Here is a 22,903-nt window from a genome sequence, read left to right as displayed (position 1 = left end):
TGAATTTGAATTTGAATTAGTGCAAAATCAAGACCTACGACAACTGGCGTGTCTCAATTCAGATTTTTTCATTTTGTTTTGTTAGAACTGCCTACTGTATATGCACAAATGAGATAAGATTTAAGTTATTTTTATATGTGGTTTTTGATCGGATACACATCTGATACGTGGTCATGAGACTTGAGTGAGAACAGGCAAATTGGGAATTCATGCAACTTTTTGCCTCTGCACATGCGTCATCGGTCAGCATCGGCATTGCATATCAGTGCTAGCAACAGCTAAAGCGAGGCATCTGGCTTTCTTCCATTGTTTAAAATTAATGACTGCTCTAATGTACACATGACATGTTTTAATCCAGATAATATAGCATCAAAGATGTAATATTGTTACAAGGCTGGCCTCAAATCATCCCTGACTGATGAAGAGTTTTTGAGAATCTTTTTCTCAATCACAGCATTAAAACAGGAATTTTTAAATATATTTTAATTCCATGCATTTACACTTAAAAATCTGAAATAATTTTTTCAATAAAACTTAAATAAGTTTTTTTAAATACAGTTGGCAACATGGAAACCTTGGTATACAGTAAACATTTTGCTGATATTAATTACTAAACTATTATTATTATTATTATTATTATTATTATTTAATGTTACAGTTCTTTTTAAACTTATCCATTATCACATGTATCACATGTCTAGTATGTCATGTACCTGAGCCTCCAATAACAAACTGGACTCCATATGAACTTAAACACATCTCCTGTTAGACTGAACTTCTAGCCTCCCAACACACAGTATGAGTGCAGATCAATCCCTGCTATCCGTTATCACCCAGATGAGGATGAGGATGATTCCTTGTTGAGTCTGGTTCCTTTCAAGTTTCCATCCTTGGCTCGCTCATCAGGGACAATCTGATCATTCTGATTCATATACGTTCACATTTGATACAAACTTCCATATTTTCTTTTGATTGTGTGAGGCTGCTTTGCAACAATGAACATTTTTAAAAGTGCTATACAAATAAAATAGAATTCAACAGAATTTAACTTCACTCTACATTCAAATATATTCCCCTTTTGTGTTTGTGGATGAGTGAGTTTTTATTTTTCGGTATTTGTAATTCAACAGTGAACAAACAAACATTGTGATTTTAAAGTAGATTTAACACATTTCTTTTTCCATTACACTTATGAATAAGATATCATTGTTAGTAAATTCATTTCATGAATTTTAATGAAATTCGTTTAATTTATTCAAATTTATCTACCTACCTACTATATCTACCTTTCTAGGTTCTGGAATTGGGTTTACTTTTATTCTTACAAGTATTTATTCGAGAAGCTAAAGCTGTTTATTACTTCGTAATTGCCAAATGGACACTTTTTAACATTCTGGATAAGGATTTGAAATTCTGTGTGTAACAAAGGGTTCATTGTTCAGCTACACCTCGTTCCCTTTCTTTTAACGTAGTGACAACAGTACACAAGAATATCAAATTACATTAAAGCCCATTATGTGTACATGCACTAATCAGCCATAACATTAAGACATTAACATTTAACCCCTAGGTTTTAGGTTCCCCTTGTGCCACCGGGGCAGCTCTGGCCTCTTGTGGTGTGATCGCAGAAGACCTTTAGGGGACCTTTAACAGTGAATACTTTAAGTGGTATAATATGCAAGATGGGGCCTCCATCGATCAGACTTGTTTTGTCCTGGACATCCCATGGGATGCTGGATCAGAATGAGGTCTGGGGAATTTGGGGGCGCATTCAACAACATTTAACTTTTTACCTGCTTAGCCCCATACACAACAAACTGTGATGCCCTAGGGATTCTGGAGGCTTTCTATCATTAACAATTTATTTATTTATGTATTTTGCAATTTTTGCTACATTAGCTTTTCTGTGGGATCGTCTGTACCCCATGGGCATGGATGAGCCTTTGGAGCCCATGATCCGATCCTGTCACCAGTTTACTGGGGTTTAATTGATAATTAATGGTATTCTGTCTATATGGCAATGGTGTTAGTGCTTTGGATAATCAGTGTGTGTTTGGCTCCGGCATCAAAGCAAGAGAGAGAGAGAGAGAGAGAGAGAGACAGGAGACTGAATTCTTTATACATCTAAATGTAGTTAACTAGTTAAATAAACACTGTTTAAATAGACTTTCCCTCCAATCCTTTATTCTCTCCTGTATGAACATATCATTTAAAACCCATGCATTGTTAAATATAACTATTCATCATAAAGTATCATCTCTGTAACAAATCAATATAAACAACAAGCACAACAAGCTTTGTGCAAAAAGACTTCATCTTTTTAAAAAAGTCATCTCAATACTTTAAATCTCCCATCACACAAACACAAGAATGATGCAAAGCAAATAGTCATCAGCGTATGGTGTATATCCTGTCTACCAACATGTTGCTGATGTTGATGCAGTGTTTGTGCTTTTAGAAGTGTATAGAACAAAACTTCTAATTACTCTGGTAATCTCACACTAAATAGGAAAAGTGTTAGGAAGTTAAGTAGCTCTAAATCCCAGACTGCATCATTACCAGTACCGGTGCCGCTTTAGGACATGATACCGAACACTGGGTTATGGCGACAGATACCGGGACCGTGCTCTTCGTAGTCTTTCTTCGTGTGACACGCTTGGAGGAACCCAGGCTGCAATATGACAGAAATAGTGTGTAAGATACAGTGAAACCTCGGATTGTGAGTAACGCAGTTTGAAAGTGTTTCGCAAGGCGAGCAAAGATTTTTTATAAATTTTGACTTGGAAAACAAACAAGTCTTGGTTTACGAGTACCGAGTATCATGTATCACATATGCGCTTCTTGTTTTGACGCCAAGCGTCAGTGATCACAACTGAGCCAACGGTTTTTCTCTCTTTTGCGCTGCGGAATTGTGGGTAATCATTTCCCCTGCCAGGTCTTTTACTGGTATAATCAACATCTGTGCACACGTGTACTGTTTACTATAACACTGTTAAACACAACTGTGTTTCCGTTGTGTGCACGCGCATGTGTGTGAAAATAGTGGAGGAAGGGTAATTGTGTAAGACGAGAAAGGGGAGAGGGGGAGGGGCTTCGTACTTTAGCTTCACACATATACACACACACACACACAGCGCCTGCATGCACAAACGGAAACACTTATCTTTTGGGATTTTTTTATACTTTTTTTAAAAGGTAAAGGACAGGTTAATTTGGTTTATTTTTACTTTATATTTTGTGTTAAGTATTTTATGTATTTCTTTTTTTGGACTGTGGAACAAATAATTTGTGTTTCCATTATTTCTAATGGGAAAATTTAATTTGGTTTACAAGTGTTTTAAAATTCATTTCCTGAACAAATTATGCTCGTAATCCAAGGTTCCACTGTATCATCTAATCCTACTTATGAAAACAATTTATATCATTGATGACTGAAAAAAAAATCTAACCTGCAAATGTTGTGTACGATATTTATGTGTGCGTGTGGATAGTTACCGTGGAGGCCAGCATGGACCCTCCAAACCAGACAGCATATCTCTGCATATGATGCGTGATCACCTGTACCTCCATCGGTTTAGGCTGTGGCAAAGCAAGACACAGTAAGGTAATAAGAACAACTTCCTACAGAACACACAGGAGAGACACAGAAGAAGACAGAAACCAAGGTCAAGGCTAGACAGTCTGAACACAGTGATGTAGACAGGTAAACAAAGACCTAATAAAACAGAGCTTTGCATGCTGTGAAGAAGTGAAATGTTCTGCCTGGTGGCACAACTGCTATGCACAAGACCTAAAAAAAAGAATGATAATCCCAGGAAGAGGCAAAGCTGTGTGTGCAAAGTTGTTTTTTTTTATTTATTTTTATACAAAAAAATCTCTCCCACTCACTTACTGTCTATGCTGCTTATTCTGTACAGGGTCACCAGAGGCCTGGAGCCTATCCTGGGGCAGGGTACACCCAGGACAGCGTGCCAGTGTGCCACAAGCATGCATAATCTCTTTCTTTTTTTCGCTCTCAATTACACACACACACACACACACACTACTAGCCTACTCTGCATGTCTTTGGACTGTCTGAGGAAACCAGAGTAACTGGAGGAAACCCTCCAATAACAGCGAGAAGATGCACATTCTGTAATCAAACCCCTGAAATTTAAGGTGCGAGGCCACAGTCTCGTTATAGCCACTACGCCAACTAATATGCCAGGCTAATTGACTTCCCAGAAAATAATCTATCACTGGAATAATTGACCAAATGAAAAAAAAAAGATCAATAGACCTACCATTAGTTCCTTTCAGCTTATGATACATTGATGTTTGTATCGCTGTGAAACAATCTCTTGTCAAATCATTGACACAACCAACCCCTCCTTTATACACTTTTCCCCTAATTACCCCATCTATTTTGTGTCCATATGGCAGTCAGGTACGGCTAAATTAAATCCTTGTTCATTCCCAGAAGCATTGTTTTTACTAATTTGCTTTTTCAATAACAGTCTAATAGTACATCAAGGGTACTGGACTTATAATTACACTCTTGCAAATATTTAACTCACAGTGGCAATATTACATCTCAATATTTGCCCATGTTATAATCGGTGCTTAATCCCTCATCATCTAAACACTATCTGCCATTTATAATGTAGCAGGTTGGACATGTTTTAAAGGTCCCATATTTTAATATTTCTTTAACAATTTAACCCAGGTCTCAAAGGTCCCCAAAAGTGTGTGTCCTCAGCTGAAATTACTCAGATTATACATTTGTCATACCACAAACAAACTCTGTTTCACCCCTGTTCTGAACACTCCATTTCAGTGTCTATGTAAATGACATAGCCACGCCCCCACTAGAGAACAGCAAATCAGGGAAGGGTTCTTCTTATATGACATCATATTATTGGAAAAATCAAAAGGGCTAAAGGCCAGAAAAAAGCCGGCAATGTTTTCTCTCACTTTAAGCAAATTTGGACCATAAGTAAGGGTTTGAGGCTGGGACACATCCAGATATAAAGATTAGGACAAATGGGAACTTTAAACAGTGAAGAAGGCGGTTGTGGTTACCTGGAGCAAAGATATATTCAATAGGATCAGATTACCCCCCAAAAAACAGAAATCTTTCCATAATACCGGCTCTACTGCTGTTGGAGAGCAGTGGTTTCCCAATTGCAGGCTGATTTTTCAGACTTGTTTTCCTCTACCTGTCTGGTCATTACGGTGGCCCTGAAGTGCAAAACAAATTACCAAAACTGAAAACAAAATAACAAAACCCAATACAAAATAACAAATTCAAAACCAAATTAACAAAACGGAAAACCAAATAACTAATATCTGACTGGCCGAGAAGTGCAATACAAATTAACAAAACGAAAAACAAATTAAAAACCAAATAACAAAACCCAAAACTATTTATTTTTTTTTGGAGGGGGGTTTTGTTGTTTTGTTTTTGTTTTTGTTATTTTGTTTTCAGATTTGTTAATTTGGTTTTGAATTTGTTAATTTGTTTTCAGTTTTGTTAATTTGTATTGCACTTCTCGGCTAGTCGGATACAAACCGGAAAAGGTAGGTATAGATTGCGAATAAAATGCTTACCGCTAATTGGACGAGACATCTGTCACTCAAGATATACAGGAAGTACTGTTGTAGTGGTAGATTTGCGTGTGTATAAATGTGCAAACATTATTGTGGTTTCAAATATGGCGAACTTACGGTGGCCCTGAAGTCATTTTTGTTAATTTTTTTGCACTTCACGGCGATCATAGTTTAAAGTGAAGCAGAACACACAAGAAACAAAGATAAAGAAGCAAGTTCCTACTTCCTGTATATCTTGAGTGACAGATGTCTCGTCCAATCAGCGGTAAGAATTTCATTCGCTAAGTATACCTACCTCTTCCGGTTTGTATCGGACTGGCCGAGAAGTGCAATACAAATTAACAAAACGGAAAACAAATTAACAAATTCAAAACCAAATTAACAAATCCGAAAACAAAATAACAAAACAAAAAAACAAAACAACAAAACTCCCCCCCTCCAAAAAAATAGTTTTGGGTTTTGTTATTTGGTTTTTAATTTGTTTTCCGTTTTGTTAATTTGGTTTTGAATTTGTTATTTTGTTTTCAGTTTTGTTAATTTGTTTTGCACTTCAGGGCCACCGTAGGTCATACTGATCTCAAAGAACACCACTCTGAGACTCCTTCTGGTATAATTTTACAAAGTCAGATATACCTATTACCTCAACACTAGATAAAAGAATTGGGGGAACAAAGGAGCAACAGAGGACTGGAGCAGACTTATTAAAGAAGGAGGGGACACTTCGATTCTGCATGGATTACCAAAAGCTGAACACAGTTTCTAAACTATTCAACACCTCATAAGGACCAGCTCCTGGAGCTGCTGTGTCTGCTCACTTTAACACCAGAATTGTCCAAGAGCTATCAGCAGAGTCTCTTGTTCCTAAGACCAATGAGGAATTATTCTTAAAATTTGTATTTACATTCACATTTAGGCATTTGACACATTGATGCTCTTATCCAGACCGACTTATAAAAGTGCTTTAAAGATTCCGTCATTGGATTGATCCTTACCCTGGCTTGCTAGGTTAAGAACCATCAGACAAACACTTTTGGGTAATATTTTACCCAAATATTGAAGAAACAGATAAATCTTTTAAACTTTAAATCATTTAAAGTTTGGCAGAGACTCAGCTGTACGGACATCTAAAGGAAGTTCCTTCCAACACCTATGTGCCAGAAGAGAAAACAGTCTAGCTGCATGTCTTACACAATCCCTGAGAGGTGGTGGGACCAGCCGAGCTGTGCTGGAGGATCGGAGGGAGCGGGGTGCGGTCTGAGATGTGATTAGAGCTAAGAGGTAAGTTGGTGTTGTGCTGATTTTTGATGCAGGCAGAATTTGATGCTACAGGAAACCAGTGCAGGGAGCGGAGAGGTGGGGTGGTGAGGGACAACGCATGCAGCTGCATTCAGGCTTTGATCTCAAACACACTGGACAGTACCTGAGCCCCATGAATAGCATTCCAATATACAAATTTCACTGATGTTTTGTGGAGATGAATAAACTTGAATCTTGAAGCCTAAATACAACTTTTTCTTTCCCGTTCAGCAGTTTACACCAATTTGTTAAACTTATTTCGGCACCAACATTGGATAAAATTTTGGGCAGTTATAATACAGGTGGTGCACTCTAAACAATTCACACATTGACAGGCAGCACAGCATCTGCGAATACTTGGTTACGTTTGTTTAGAATTGTAAGGAAATACAATTGTAAGGAAATATTTATTAAGTTGTGCTACTTATAGAATCACATTACAAATCGCACAACAGGCGAATTCAGACAAGTAGATCGGCGGCCAAGCGTGCAACATATCCATGATAGCAATTGAGAGAAAAGCATGACACTTAGCCAAATCAGCACGCAGCATGAGAACATTAGGTAGCACCGGGTATGAGATCAGGTCGCTCCGGTAACAGGGACAAAGACAAAGACCAATAAAGAAAAGAGAAAACTGAAGAGAAGAGAAAAATAAACAGACAAAAAGTCTGAAAAGTTACTAGTCTGCTTTAGTTACTGTGCCTCCCTTGAGTTAATAAACTCACCGACCGGGGACCTCTCCCCAAAGTGTGCACAATCAGAACAAACACAAACCCCCTTCTGAGTTCCCACACAGGGGCTCTTACATAAACCACAGCATCTCGCAGCACGACTATTAAGCTTCCTTACATAACATGGTAGTAATCACAGCCTGTCTATAGACCACGCATTCAGCTGAGATTGTTCCTGATATTTCCTACCTATTAATACATCATCAGAATGTTTACTAATTAAATCAATTCGCCCTCGATTTTCGTCTAATCTGTCTCTTTGCTCTGCATGGCGCACACTAGAGCTGTGAATTACAGGTAGTCTCTCATTTCAATTCGATTTTAGTGCAATGCAATTTTTGATTCAATTAGATTCAAAAGCTCTAAGCTTCAAAGTTTTTTTGTGTGATTTATTTCAACCAGCTCTTTTTCTTACAGGTTTAAAAGTTTTAGAAACTATGAAAAGAGTCTAAAAAAAGCCCACTGAAATGCCATGTAACCTGTGAGGAAAGAAAAAGAAGCAATACTACCATTTAGGGTAAAATGACCTAAATACCTTTTATTATAAAGTGTCTCAATTCTGAATCGAAAACTGTGATACAATTGTGTAAGTGATACTCCCTTGATCCCTAGGAGATCACTGGCTGGTGTCTGGCATTTTAAGTCCACAGAGGTCTCGAAATACAGACCTTTTTGCTGTTGCCTATTGGTGAAGTGGTGTAGCTAGTGAGCATGTTGATTAACACAAGTGGTGGATTTGGAGAATCTGGAGTCAACCCAGCGAGGTAAGTAGTTAAATTGTGTTTCCTGAACCTTGTTTCTCAAACTTAATTTCCGCGCCAGAAACCTGAGGTTTGGATTTAGCATTTAATGAGCCAAAAAAAACATCTCAAGCTTGAAAATAACCCTAGGTCTGGATAGTTGGGTTTCAAATCTCATTTGTCTCATGGTGTCATGTAGCCCATGGCACTAAAGATAAAGTTAGGATTAACAGTAGTTAGTAGCATGCTAAATGGATTGAAATGAAATGAAAGCTATCATGGCTTCACCAAGCAGCAAACTGGATTTCATGCATAGCTTGTTTCCTTTATTCTTCAGTGCTGTTATCATGCAGGATTTCACTCAGTGATAACTCCCATTTAGTTGAACTTGGAGTTTTTGATGTTTAACACACACTAAAATGCGAACCTTGATCCGGCCTCCGCTGAGCTCCTCACTGAGACGGAGTCTGGCATCGACTACACGCTTCAGATCCCTTTGTAGCCGTCGACCGAAGTCCCTGAACATCGTGGATCCTCCAGAGAGCACTATATTCTAACACACACACACAGACACACATTAAGCAGTGTTCTCTACTAGTTACAGTCCTATGCTTTTAGGATTGTTACTCTGATCTGAGAAATTCTAAAATCACATAATGCACGCTGATACTTTTAACCGGAAATACACTTCTTCTGGAGAGTCGATTGGAACGACAGTTGCTCTATAAGGATTGGGGAGGGGGATCATGAACTTTATTTACAAAACCTCCTTTACACGATTCCCATTTTCTATAAACACACACAGAGAAGTCTCTTCCACTTATAAACTTTCATCAACACATCTGTTTTTTTGCATGTAGTACCTTAATTATGCTTCTCGTTTCAACAGTTAGTTCTGACCGAGTAATCAGATTGGACGAGAGACATTTCACAAGTGACGATAATAGACAGTAACAGCACTGTGACGTTTAACTATATTTATTGTTCATGTTCATGTCCTTGTATTTATAGCTGCAAAGCTAACTAGCTTCTAACACAAGGCTGAATCCCAAATCCCTCTCTAACCTCTTATCAAGGGCACTACTTTTATATTTAAAAGTATTTAAAAGTAGATTTATACACCCTATATAGCTCACTAGATTTCCATTTAACGCTATTTGGGGTTTAACCCCTGAACCTGGAAGTTATCTGATTAGTATTCTAAAGCAGAATAAGTAAAAACATAAAGCAAATCTGGTAAGTTTTTCGGGACCGTCCAACACTTCCATGGTTTATTCTCCACACCTTCGGGCTACATAGTACATGGCACTTGTGGAACTTTTGTATAAAAGTAATATCATATTTAAGGTTATGCTTTTGTTCTGAATATCAACACCTCTGATGTAGGCATGAGGGCAGAGCTTATGTGCTGTAGTCATCACAGCAGTGCTGATATTTAGCACAACATCTCAAGCTCATGTGTGACGTTGCTTAATTAATTCATGCATTGGTAATTTTTAAAAACCTGGAATCAAAAAAAATTGTCATAAAAGTAATCTTTTTGGAGAAATATCATCAAGTTCCTGGAAACATAAGGTCCTGTCAAACCAAGAGCATATTTCAGGCTATTTAGTATTTTCTTCTTTAAAATAGCTTGAGACAGTGTGAAAATGTTTGCACCCAATCAGCAAGAAGACGGGTGATGACTTGGATGAAGCCAATCAACATACAGAGCTTTGGTAAGCTGTTGGCAACGAAAAGATCTTTGATGCATCTTATTGCAGATTCTACACGTCTCTATATGGAACTATATTAGACAGATGAACACACTGCTGGTGTCATGGTTGTGTTAAATCCCCCATAGATGCTCGATTGGGGTTGATAATTTAACTAGACGGGGCACAGCAGGGCTTCACGTCTGCTTTGCAGTTCAGGATCACACACGTTAATGTGGCGTAATTGTTCCGAGAGCTCATGAGCATATTTGCATCAAGTTTGAAAATGTTATCTGAGAAAAGCATGGATATTCAGATGATTTCAAACCGCCCAGGCTCTTTCATGGCCCTCTATTCTCAATTCAAATGTTTTCACATTCACTTCACATGCAATTCAAATGAGCTCTTCTAATCCTTAGCTCTTCTAATTACCAGGTTTCCAAATTGGATTTTGTCAAAGCTTTTGTTAGCGTTGTTTTGCCCAGACACACAACACACCCACAATGCAGACTGGAACACAATGAACCCTGTATCTGCTGCATTAATATCTAAGCTATTTCAAGTAAATGTCACATTGGTGTCGTCCCAAGAGATGCAAACGCACAGGAAATGATTTGTCATGGTTGTTGTGTTTGTTGCCCAGGGTTTTAGAAAAGAGTTGGGTGGATGAACAGTGACCTCTAGCTGAGAAACCAAAACAGAGACCTGAGCATTGTCTTCAGTAATACTGCCTGATGTAGTTCAGCTCCACTTGTGCCATAAAAACAGTTCTGGATCGGACAGGACTTTCTTGCTTACATGTGATAGTAATGTAAGGACGTATATTATGTTCTGATTTGTTGAGCGAGCATCTCGATGGTATGAGCCTGACGGAATGGCAAATCTGATGATTATTTATATTTATATTATTTATTGTTTTATATTCTTTGTTTGAATATTTTCTTTTTTATACTCTTTTTCATTCTTTATATATAAGAATACTGCATATATATAAGAATAGTAGTTTTGGGTAAGCAGTTACTTCACTTCATTCTGCGACTCATCATTGATTACTTCTCTACAAAAGCAAAACAGACTGTATAAGTTCCTCTACAATATACATCGGCGTACCGTACCTTATACAGAGGTCTTCTGACGTCTATCGGACAGCTCTGAATGACCTCATCTACAACATCGGAAATGGGCTGCATGAAGTCCGGGTTGGCAAACTGAGGGGGAAAAAAAACGGGGAAATTTAAAAAGAAAATCCCAAAACACTGAATACACAACAATCTTAATTCCAGAGATGAAGAACTAAGAAAAAGTCATGAGCTACAGGTTTTTATGAAGAAATGAAATGACAAAAAAAGACTAAAGCATTTAAGAAAAGTTAATTATAGTGGTGCGTTGTACTGACAATCTATGGAGAACAGTAATGTCGTTTTCCTCAAAGCAAAATATAAAACTTGAGCTTTTTCACTTTTTCTAGGGTCACACCCCGGAATTATCCACGGAATGTAGAGAATACACAGAAACCACTTTTTGTCAGACTGAATATGAGTGCAAGTACGTCCATTTGGGTCAGGACCGGACTGGGACAAAAAAAGAATCAGCCCTGGTGTTTTTGGTGTAACCAAATCCACCACCACAATCCAGAATCGGTCCGGACAGACACCATAATATTCCACACATACACACTGCATGTCAAAAATTAGAATAGAAAAAATATATATTTCCAAAAGTGAATCTCTCATACAGAGCCACAAGCTCAAGCACACTTGGGTTATGCAGCAGGACAAGCATCTGAAACACACCAGAAAGTCAACCTCGGAATGGCTCAATAAAAAAAACAAAATCAAAGTTTTGGAGTGGACTAGTCAAAGTCCGGAAGGAAATCTAAATGAGATCCTTAAACAGGCTCCAAAACCCTCTTATTTTGTATTAACAATTTAACGGGTAGATTAACTAGGATTAATAAATCGAAAAAAAGGGAGTCGGGGGCGTTGTATTGTATACTCTTTAAAGTACTTTTACTTTTTTGTTACCTCCGGATGGAAGAAAATCTCAGGTCCGAGAAAGCGTTCGTATCCCACGTCTATTTGAAACTCGTTTTTACTGACAGCATTGATGCCTTTATACTTCTTGATCCATTTCCCTGGATCCGTGTCGTACTTTGTGAACTCTTTGACAATATCTGGGCAGATGTAGCAGAACCTCTCCTGAAGGCAAAGAAAACAGGCAGCTCATAAACTTGATCATTCAAAACTTGCTAAATCATTTACAAGCATTTTTTGTTAAATAAAAGCGGGCATGAATGTGTTCAAACATCATCATAGAATTTCTATGTAAAAGGAGAAACTATTAAAGGAAGGAGTCTCCAGTGTCGATGGTAAAGCTGTAGACTCTGCTTTTGGACAACAACCACCTTGTTGGTTATTTTCCTCCGTGCCAACAAGGAGTTCTTGAAAAGGAAGGTCAACACTGCATATACTGACTCCTTGCATAAACTTCATGAAAATGTCAATTGCTTGTAATTCTACTTCAGTATATCAGCACGTAACATCTGACAGAAAGATCTAAAAACACTGAAGCAGCAGACTTTTAGCCGTGGCCCCCTGGTGAACCCTGAAGTTACTGCATGTGAGTCTCGGGAAAAGTTTTTAATTTAGTAATTACATTTAAAACCAGCAACAAATATTTAGAATTAAAGTTTTACATTTAAAAAGTACTTAAAACTAATTAAGCAAAGTCCTGCGATAAATCAACCGCTATTAATCATTAAGAATAAACAGTTCATCGGGAAATAATTCATGTTTGTCTTGTGTGTTAATCAGAGTTAAGGTTGCGAAGAAGTTTTGGATGGAACATAGAAAGTTTTCCAGAATAACAAATTAGGCCACAGCTTTCTAAAGTTTGGGAGTACTTGGTTTCGAGAGTTGGTGTGCCGTTATAAGGTAGAGGGGTAGGTGAGATAAATGATAAAAGAGAGATTAAAATATTAACCTTTACTGCCTTCGCGGTCTCCAGCGACTGTTCAGGAGGAATCCCGACCTCTCTCTCTCTGAGAAGCTGCTGGATGAAATAGGTGATGTCTCGGCCTGCTATAGGGATGTGCTTTATACAGCTCCCGATCACGTAGCCCTCCGCCTAGAAACCAAGCATGAAAAAATCTGTCCACACACCCACACACACACACACACCTCAACTCTCCATAGTGAAAAAGACCAGTTTCGCCAAATAAATGTCTTGAAACCTGTTGTTGGGTTTAATCAGATAATATGTTCTAAAAAGCCGAACTGTCTAGATTAACTGAGATTAAATGAAATTATAAAGGGTTGTTGTACCACAGGTATCACGTGCGTGACCCCGTCCCCGCTGTCAATCACGGTCCCTGTTAGTGTCCGCTCTCCGACCTGCCTGGACGTCCATGAGGCCGCTAGAGCCAGAACAGCCTGCAGCTCAGCACACACACACACACACACACACACACACAAGTTAGTCAAAAACCACTACCCTACTACTACTACTGTAATGATCTCAGTCACTCATGACAAACTGAACTAACTGTGTTTGAGTGATAAGTGCAGTTTAGAGGATAGGATTCAAATAATTACAAGCGCATTTATTTTAAACCGTGACCGACTGTACTTACAGTTCTGTGCATAAGTCTAAAACAACATATTATCTTTAGTACAAAATGTGTTATATATTTAATGCAAAACCCATAGGCCTACATTAGTTATGTCATGCATTACTTTGTTTCCAGGTATGTACATATTCTTCTATAATCTTATTTATTTATTCATTTTGAATTTATGTTTGAATGCTTTTGTTCATAATAATCCAGATATCATAAACGTATAGAACACAATTTATACTGGTGCCTAAGACTTTTGCACAGTACTGTATGTGCACAAAATGTTTACTCTACACAATCCTGTTGCTTGTGTCACATGATCAACTTAAAACTTCATTTTAAATTGGAAAAACATATATATTTTTTTATTGTAGTTAAAAAATAATAAATAAAATACATTTAAAAAAAAAGAATCACTCTTAGCCTTAAATAGTTCATCGGTTTAGCAATATTCCAATATTTATGTACATTTTTACTACAGGATCTGTAGTGTTTTTACCTGGACGGCGATGTAAAGACCTGGAATGTTGAAGGTTTCAAACATGATCTCGGCTAAATACTCTCTGTTCTCGGGTGTGTTCAGAGGAGGCTCTGTCTGGTTGTAATAAAAATACAATCCTTAATAAGGTAAAACACAATACACTGACATGACAATCAAAAATGGAATTTGACAAATCTCACCTATGCTCACTTTATTAGGAACACACAATGCCAGTATCCAGTCAGCCAATCATGTGGCAGGAGCACAATGCTAAACTCACTATGACGGGCCATAATAAAAGAGCTCCGCCCGAGTGTATCTTTACATGCTATAGTGTCAGTTTTTGGAGCATGTTCATTTATCATAAATCAATACAATCCCCCACCTTTTAGAGTATATATGTAATAAATACCAAGTAACTAGATAAAATGTTTAAAACAACAATAAGTAAAAAAAAAAAAAAAAAATCAACATAAATTATAACCCCAAATCAAAAAAAGTTGGGACATTATGGAAAACGCAAATAAAAAAAAAAGAAAGTAGTGATTTCTACATTTACTTTGACTTGTACTTCATTGCAGACAATGCAACTGCATATTATTTAAGGTGTTCCTCATGAATCTTTTTTTTTTTTTTTTTTTTTCAAAATAAACACATATTCCAATTTTGGTTCTTGCAACACATTTCAAAAAAGCTGGAACTGTTTCAGGTTTAATTTTGTCCCGTTCTTTCTGCAAACAAGTCTTAAGGTGGGCTACAGTATGGGCTCAGCAAACAAAGAAGAAATAAAACAAAAATTTGTATCAAAGAGAATTATTTCTTTATGTTTTTTGTTATGATTCTGTCAGCAGGTAAATTATGATTGGCATTGCCGGCGCTCCAGGACTGCCGGACTGAACAGGGTAGAAATCATACAGATACCAACTTTTCTTCATTTTGAGGAAAAACATCAGAAGGAGGAAATATTTGAGTGGTATAGTTGTTGGTGCCAGTTTCGGTATTTCAAAAACTTTTTTTTTTTTCCTACAAGAATGTACATTATGCTTATCCAAAGCAAATTTATCTCATGGTTCACATGAGCACTTGAGGACTGAGGGCCCAACAGTGACAGCTTGGTGATGCTGGGTTTTAAACCTGTGACCTTCCAATCAGTAGCCCAACAACGTAACCACCGAGCTACCCCTGAACACGACATGTCAAATGTACAACAGCAGGAGACAACATCATGATCCAGGAACAGCAAGCTGAGACTATAGCAGATACATGATCAGCTAAAGTGGATTGCTGATGATTGAACCCTTAATCATCATCTTCCATCAGAATTTAGACAATAATGGCAATATAGCAATTATAAGGGGGGAAAATGTTTTAAATGTTTTTTCGGTAGAGCCATATTAAACTACATTATAAAAAAAAAAAAAGAGACAAGTATGACTGCCAAAATGACATCCTTCACCAAGTCCAGCAACCATGATGCTTCCACCAGCATGCTTCACACTTCACACGGTGCTCTCAGGGTAAGATTAGACCCTGTTGGTTTTTTTTTATTTCTTCTAATCAGATCAGATAGTCAATAGACGTGTTGTGTAGATATCTCAGTCTACAATGCGCCATATAAAGACTTGATTTTAATTGTGTCTGTGTAACAACTCAACTTATTTCATGTCCATCGATCAAGTCCATGATGATTCAATACAAAGTTATACAGTGCCTTGCAAAACTATTTATACCCCCACGTTACATCCACAAATGTAAATGTATTTAATTGGGATTTTTGTCATAGACCAACATAAAGTGGCACATAATTAGACACTTCACAAAATTGATCAAATTAATAGAAAATGATAAATGGTTTAAAAAAATTTGACAAATATCTGAAGTGTGGCGTGTATTTGTATTCTAGTCAGTACTTTCACCACCTTTCACTGCAGTTTCAGCTGTAAATCCTTTGGGGTCCTTTGGGTGGAGAACAAGAATTTTCAAGTCCCAGATTCTCAGTTAGATTAGACTGGACTTTGACTGGGCCGTTCATGAATATGCTTTGATCTAAACCATTCCATTGAAGCTCTGGCAGTAAGTTTAGGGTGGCCTCCAATGTCCCACTGTTTTCCCTTCAGCTAACACCATGACGTAATCATGACTTGGGCTTAAAAAGGGTCCGTACGCTCTACACATTCACGTACCCTTGAACAGTGAGACAAAATGTCAGAGCTCTCACCACCAGGAAGCTGTGATCTTCTGGCTCTGCTCGGAGGTATTTAAAAATGACCTGCTCCATGAACTTCTCCATCAGATCCCAGTCCTCCATTATACCATGCCTGATGGGCCACTAGAACACACACACACACACACACATTTTGTTATCGTTAATCTCGTTTATCATTGAATCTTGCTCTCATAATTCTTGTTCTTCTTGATATTGTTATTGTTCTTGTTTGTGTTATTGTTGTTGTCCCTATTTTATGGTAAGCTTTAATAAAGAACATCTGAATAGAAAACTGACAAAACTGGACAAATTCAAAACATTTCAGTGGATCCCAGTAGAACACTTTTCGGAGGTTTAGTCACTTATAATTATCCAACAAATCCTTAAAGTAGCTTAAAGAAGAGTATTTGTAATCTCTTACTGATTCTTGACATTTAAAAGTAAATTATTAGCAAGGTAAATTATGAGGGGTGTTCAAGTCAAACTGAGATTTTTGATTGTTTAGAATAACGGAACACAATTATGAGAGTAAAAGCTCCCTTTATTTTTCTGGATTAGTTAGCTAGCTAGCTAGCTAGCTAGCTAGCTAGCTAGTTAGCTAGTTAGTTAGTTAGTTAGTTAGTTAGTTAGTTAGTTAGTTTTATTTCTCTGTATAATCCCCTGTTACCCTAATGCACTTATCTCAGCATTTTAGGGTAGAACATTTTCCCAATATGTCAGAGTCATGAACTGTTTGCTTTATGTCTAAAACCCCGGCCTCCCAGGAACTCCTTTAATGGCCCAAACATGTGGAAATGTCTTGGAGTGAGGTCAGGACTGTACAGGGCATGTGGCGATAACTCCCAGCCGAGTTCCTGTAATGTGCAAGTGGTGTTGGTGAATGAGTGTGTGTACAGTTCACACAGACAGAGGCGTCTCTTCTGCAAGCTGGTGACAAGTTATCCATCGTTTTTTTTATAAATCATTTGTGCCACTTGTTGAATGTTCACGGGAACGACTGCAGTGAGCTCTGAGCCACCTCGGTCAGGATCGTCATTCACTGATGGACGTACGGCCTTCTTTAATACGCTTGCAACGTTAACACGTTAACATGTTTACTGCGGCTAAGAGTCTCATCAACACACTGTGCTTAAAGACTTCTTCTAAAGTCCCAGTTTGGCTTGAACACCCATCATATTGTTGTAGCGTTTTAGTGTACATTCGATAATGATAAATGATTACATTAATAAAATGTAAAATCCTGAGTATAAACACTCTCTCTGCCGGCACTAGCTCACAATAACATCACCTTGGTTGCATAGTTGGGTTTGTCCAACGCTTCATCACCAATAAAGAAATCCAGATCGTCCACTCCCTTCATGAGGCGTCTCTGAGCCTGGTCTCCAACGCCTGCTGTCTCTCTGACTGCGATGCCTGTGTGCAATAATATATACAACATACAGTACAGTCTTACAGAACACACAGCTTTTTGTTTTTAACTTACCTGAGTATAAAAATGTTATAATGTAATGACCCTCTACTGTTGGATTTGCCCTAATAAACAAATACTTTTCTGACCATACAGTGCACTATGATGAAGAAAGAAAAAAGAGAGAAATATTGTGCACTTAATGCAACGTGAACTTTATTACCTAATCCTTTTATCTAGGCGTGTAACAATACATCATGACATCATGAAAAAAGTGTGAATCAGCATTCTATCAATTGTGCATCTCAGGTAGTGACACTGTTAGACCACCGGAGGTCCCAATCTGCACAACCTCCATCAATCTATTATCTCTACTGTCTATCCTGTGAGTGTAAGGACCTGCAGGCAAGCCCAGGGAACCTAATGGTACCATGCAGCAGGGTACACCTTGGATTAGGTGCCAACCGGTCACAAGACAAAAGCATATACACACACCTTTTAGAAATGCCCACCAATCTATCATGCATGCCTTTGGAACTGGAGTACCCGGATGAAACCAACCAAGCACAAGGAGAACATGTAAACTCCACAGACCGAGACTAGAGGTGAGATCCGAACCCCCAACTGAACCCCCCAAAAACATGTAAGTTTTGTTTACAATTCCAAGGATTGTCGTTATTATTCATTTCCTTTGTTTTATATACCAACAAAAAACATGTTTATTCTCCATAATTATTATTATTTTTGAGGGTTACATCATAAAAACAATATCGTAAACTAAACTGAAACATGCTTGGTGTGTAATATTGTGTAATATTGTCACTGTTGTGTTTTTTGGCCTAAATTAACCTCCATAAACCTTCAAGAATAAACAGATGTACATTTCTACTCTCATATCCATATACTGTATTCTTCCTTTTAGCTTCACTTTAGATATTGAATAAAGCACTGTGAATATATATACAATAATATAATAATATATTGCCAGTGTTCTACTGTTACGTAGCTTTAAATAGCACTTCCCTATGGCATAATTTTCCTAAAAAACCTGACCCAAATATCTGTAATGATAGAATGTGTATATCATCCTGCTAGCACTGAAAAGTCAAAGATGAACACGAGTAAAAGAATGTTTAAATATTTTATTTAAGTTTACAATACTTACAGGATGGCATAATGAACTGCGGCTCGGTATTTCCGGCATAGCCGATCTTCGTATAGCTGAAACAGAAGGCAATAATAATCATAATCATAATAATAACAAAAATAATAATAATAATAATAATAATAATAATAATAACAATAATAATAATAATGCAACTCCAAGTTGGGATACTATGTAAATTAGTAATATAACCAAAAAGGAGTCATCTATAAAGTACCTTTATAACTCTAGAAAACACTTATTGGTCAAATATGTCAAATCATGGCTGCATCATTTTCCCAAAATGTTGGGACAGTTGACTGTCTATCAATAGGCATCATCATCATTTCTGTTAATATCACTTGTTAAGCATGCGGCAGGCCAGTCCAGCACCCATACTCTGTCTTCAGCAGCCAAGGTTTGGGGAACACGTTGTTCTGCACTAATGGTGATCTCACAGATATGCAATGTACCCATCCCACAGGCAGTGGCACTGACACGCCCCATACCATGACTGAGGGGGGCTTTGAGACCTGACCCTGATAACAGCTGACCCAGAGAACATGACAGCAGCTGTTTCCCCAAAAGTATTACAAATATTGACTCGTCAGACTACAAAGCATGTCTCCAGTGTGCCAATGTCCATCTCAGATGAGACAGATCCTAGAGACGTGTCTGATGCCTCAGGACAGTATTGATGTATGTACAGTATGTGGGATACAAACAAAACCATAGAGAAAATTACCGCTAGTCTAACAAGATTCAGGCGTATCACTAATATACAGCAAAACAAACATTGGTATAATAACATTAAGATAATAATTTGTGCCACAAATAGAAATTAAATAAATCAAATTAAATAAATAAAGAAGTTTGGGACATTGGGGGCGCTGTAACACCCTGTTTAGTCTGTTTGTTTGTTTGTTTGTGTGCTTGTTTGTTTGTTTGTTTGTTTGTTTGTAAAAGTTAACTGTCCATCATGAGACATCAAACAGAGATCATGATGTTTGTGATTTTATCTCACATTTCATTTGTTTTTGTTTGTTTGTTTGTTTGTCTTAATGTATCAATGTTACTGTTCCTGTGAATCCTCTGGGAGGCGCTCTCCCCTAAAGCACACATGGCAGTAGGTTGAGGAATAACCTGACTAAGCTGTTTTTAAAGTCATCCCTGAACATTTAATTCCACAAGAAGAGCAGTGATTAATCCCTCAGGGATTTATAAATATTATGGAACATGTAATATCCGTTCCATATGTTTTTGAGTGTTTTTTCTGTCTAAACATGTATTTTTTTTCCTGTGTGACATATTGTGACTATAGCAAACTGTCTGGAGCTGCGACTTAAACTCCGCCCCCAGGTGTGTAACTCTCACACAAACTCTGAACATTCAGAGAGAACATCTGAGATCTGAAGATCAGCTGTAGGAGATCGGCCTAAAGTAAAGTTTAATCTGTGTGTGTGTGTGTGTGTGTGTGTGTGTGTGTGTGTGTGTGTGTGTGTGTGGTATACCCCAACTCACCCAGTCCCATAATCGATGACACATGGAGGTAATGGCACTGCCATGTCCTAATGCTCTGGTTCTAAAATCACACACACACACACACACACACACACACACACACACACACACATATGCAGTTTATGTTTATATATATAAAGTTTAGAGTTTTGTAACACGCCAACATATGGCAGCACATAGCTGAATGCAAAGTCACAGGAAGCGCCGACCTTCATAAGTCAGTGTGCCAAAAGACATCGTGTTGTGTACATCTGGAGCCGTGCAACTGGTGCTATTCTGACCACGTTACCACGTCAGAAGAGCGTGAATGTGAAATCCTGTGTGAAACTGGGCAAATCTGCCCCAGAGACATTTGACATGATTTGAAAAGTTTACAGCTATTCTGCAGTGAATCATTCGAGGTGTTCTGAGGGGCATGTGCACTTCAAGAGTGGAAGAATATCACTGGAAGACGACGGGAGATCAGGAAGACCTTCAACAAGCTCAAACCCCGAAAACGTCGAAACAATTTAGCAACTCGTGCATGATGATCGTAGGAGAAGAATCCACAACCCTGCTGTCATTGTGGGTGTGTCATACAGAACAGTCCAGGCAAACACTCTCTCTCTTTCTCTCTCTCACTCACACACAAAATAAATGCACCTGTAAACTCACAAACTCTCTTACACACAAACACACACACACACCTACTTGTCTTAATGATGCACTTTTAAACTAACACGAATCATTACCTTGTCAAACTTCAACACACAGAAGCATGCACACACACACACACACACACACACACACACACACACACACGCACGATATAATATATAGGGAATACTGACACTTTGTAACTGACACCCACAAGAATGACCTTTTCACACTGACGCACTTTAAAAATGAAAACACACACACACACACACACACACAAACACACACACACACACAGGGACAATAATAAATACCTTTTACAGAGATGACTGTAGCACTGGTTTATGACACACACACTCTCTTTTTCTCTCTTTTTTCCATCACACACACTCTCTCTCTCTCTCTCTTTCTCTCTCACACACACACACACACACACACAGACTGCTTCCCGAGTCAAAGGGAAAGTGCAAAAATAGAAGCGCAGTGTATCTGCCAAAAATAATCACCCCCCCCCATGCCCTTCTGCACGCACACACACACACGGATCTGTCTTGTTTCCCACATGCTGCCTCACTCCTGCTCCCTACAGAAATTCGAAGACACACACATATCATATTAAAATGAAAAGCATAGTCCTTACAAAGATATTTCAAATCTACACAAATCTATAAATAATAGTAAAATATATATGGTGTGTGTGTGTGTGTGTGTGTGTTCAAGAGAATACTGGAGCTCTTATTATAGTTATTTCCTTTTTTCAGTAATTCTGTGTTTTAACCAGTAAGTGGCGATATGTGACCACGCACTCATTTTACCCTCACCTCCTTTTACACTTCACACTTTATTAGATAGATAGATAGATAGATAGATAGATAGATAGATAGATAGATAGATAGATAGATAGATAGATAGATAGATAGATAAAAAAAAATTATTTACGGTTAGATTTACATTTACATTTAGATAGATATATTATATACCCACTGTGTGTGTATATATACCACTAGGTATGGAAAAGAATACCACACACACACACACACACACACACACAAACATGTACACTGTATGCACGTGTGTATATACTCTCTGTTCACCCCAACTTTTTTCACATTTTGTTGCTTTGCAGCCTGAATTGAAGACAGACACAGTTTTTGTTTGTAATCCAGCTGTTTTATCCAAGTGAAAGATATAGAAAGATATATAATAAAATAGATAAAACTAAAGAACAGAATCACTGGTTTGGAAAAGGATCACCTACTGTTGCCCTCAACCAGAAAGTTGTTAAAGGTTGAAAGGTTTACTTTGGACCCAAAGCCCACAGCGAAACAGACCAGAGAGTGGTTGAAGGAGAAAAAGCTGAATGTCCTGGCATGGCCTAGTCAGAGCTCAGACCTAAACCCTATTGAAAATCTGTGGAATGACTTGAAGACTGCAGTCCACAAACAATCAGTCAGCATCAGATTTAATTCGACTTCAGCACTTCTGAACAGAAAAGTGGGCAAATATTGCAAAGCCAAGATGTGTAAAGCTTTTGTGCCATTGAGAGGGCGATTAGCTTATTGAGTTTACAAGTCATTTTTGAAGGTCATTTTCCAAATCAGTGATTCTATTTTTAATTTTTTTTAAGCGATTTAAAAACATTCATTTTAAAAGTTTCACTAAATAAATACAGCTGGATAAAATAAAAAAAACTGTGTCTGTATTTATTCCATAATTTCATTCTGCAAAGCAACAAATTGTAATGATTTTAAGAGGGGGTGATTATTATCCATACCTACAGTACAGTGTGTGTATATAGTTGTGTATATATAGTTACTTTACAGTACAGCTTATAGTCT

The 22,903-nt window shown here is 37.8% G+C and overlaps 1 protein-coding gene across 1 annotated transcript; it reads right to left on the bottom strand.

Moving 5' to 3' along the window:
• Positions 1-664: 664 nt before the first annotated feature.
• Positions 665-21,464, bottom strand: actr3b (actin related protein 3B). Its single transcript, XM_053493673.1, has 13 exons — positions 21,380-21,464; positions 20,430-20,490; positions 18,930-18,985; positions 17,645-17,769; positions 16,369-16,479; positions 14,169-14,264; positions 13,377-13,484; positions 13,036-13,179; positions 12,078-12,251; positions 11,169-11,261; positions 8,787-8,912; positions 3,496-3,579; positions 665-2,671 (listed from the first exon to the last, which is right to left on the bottom strand). Exons 2-13 carry the CDS (start codon positions 20,471-20,473, stop codon positions 2,576-2,578), a joined length of 1,257 nt encoding a protein of 418 aa, XP_053349648.1. The 5' UTR covers positions 20,474-20,490; positions 21,380-21,464; the 3' UTR covers positions 665-2,575.
• Positions 21,465-22,903: the final 1,439 nt, after the last annotated feature.

This window comes from Clarias gariepinus, chromosome 4 (assembly GCF_024256425.1).
Source record: "Clarias gariepinus isolate MV-2021 ecotype Netherlands chromosome 4, CGAR_prim_01v2, whole genome shotgun sequence".
NCBI classification, from domain to species: domain Eukaryota; kingdom Metazoa; phylum Chordata; class Actinopteri; order Siluriformes; family Clariidae; genus Clarias; species Clarias gariepinus.
This window is presented reverse-complemented; position numbering and strand designations above follow the sequence as displayed.

What these genes read in the sequence shown, in the direction of transcription:
- actr3b (XM_053493673.1), bottom strand. Translation starts at nt 20,473, where the DNA reads ATGGCAGTGCCATTACCTCCATGTGTCATCGATTATGGGACTGG. An exon ending in AACCCAACTATGCAACCAAG is followed by an intron (nt 16,480 to 17,644) that starts GTGATGTTATTG and finishes TGTGTGTTCTAG; the next exon opens with TGGCCCATCAGGCATGGTAT. An exon ending in TCAGAAGACCTCTGTATAAG is followed by an intron (nt 8,913 to 11,168) that starts GTACGGTACGCC and finishes TGTGTGTGTTAG; the next exon opens with AATATAGTGCTCTCTGGAGG.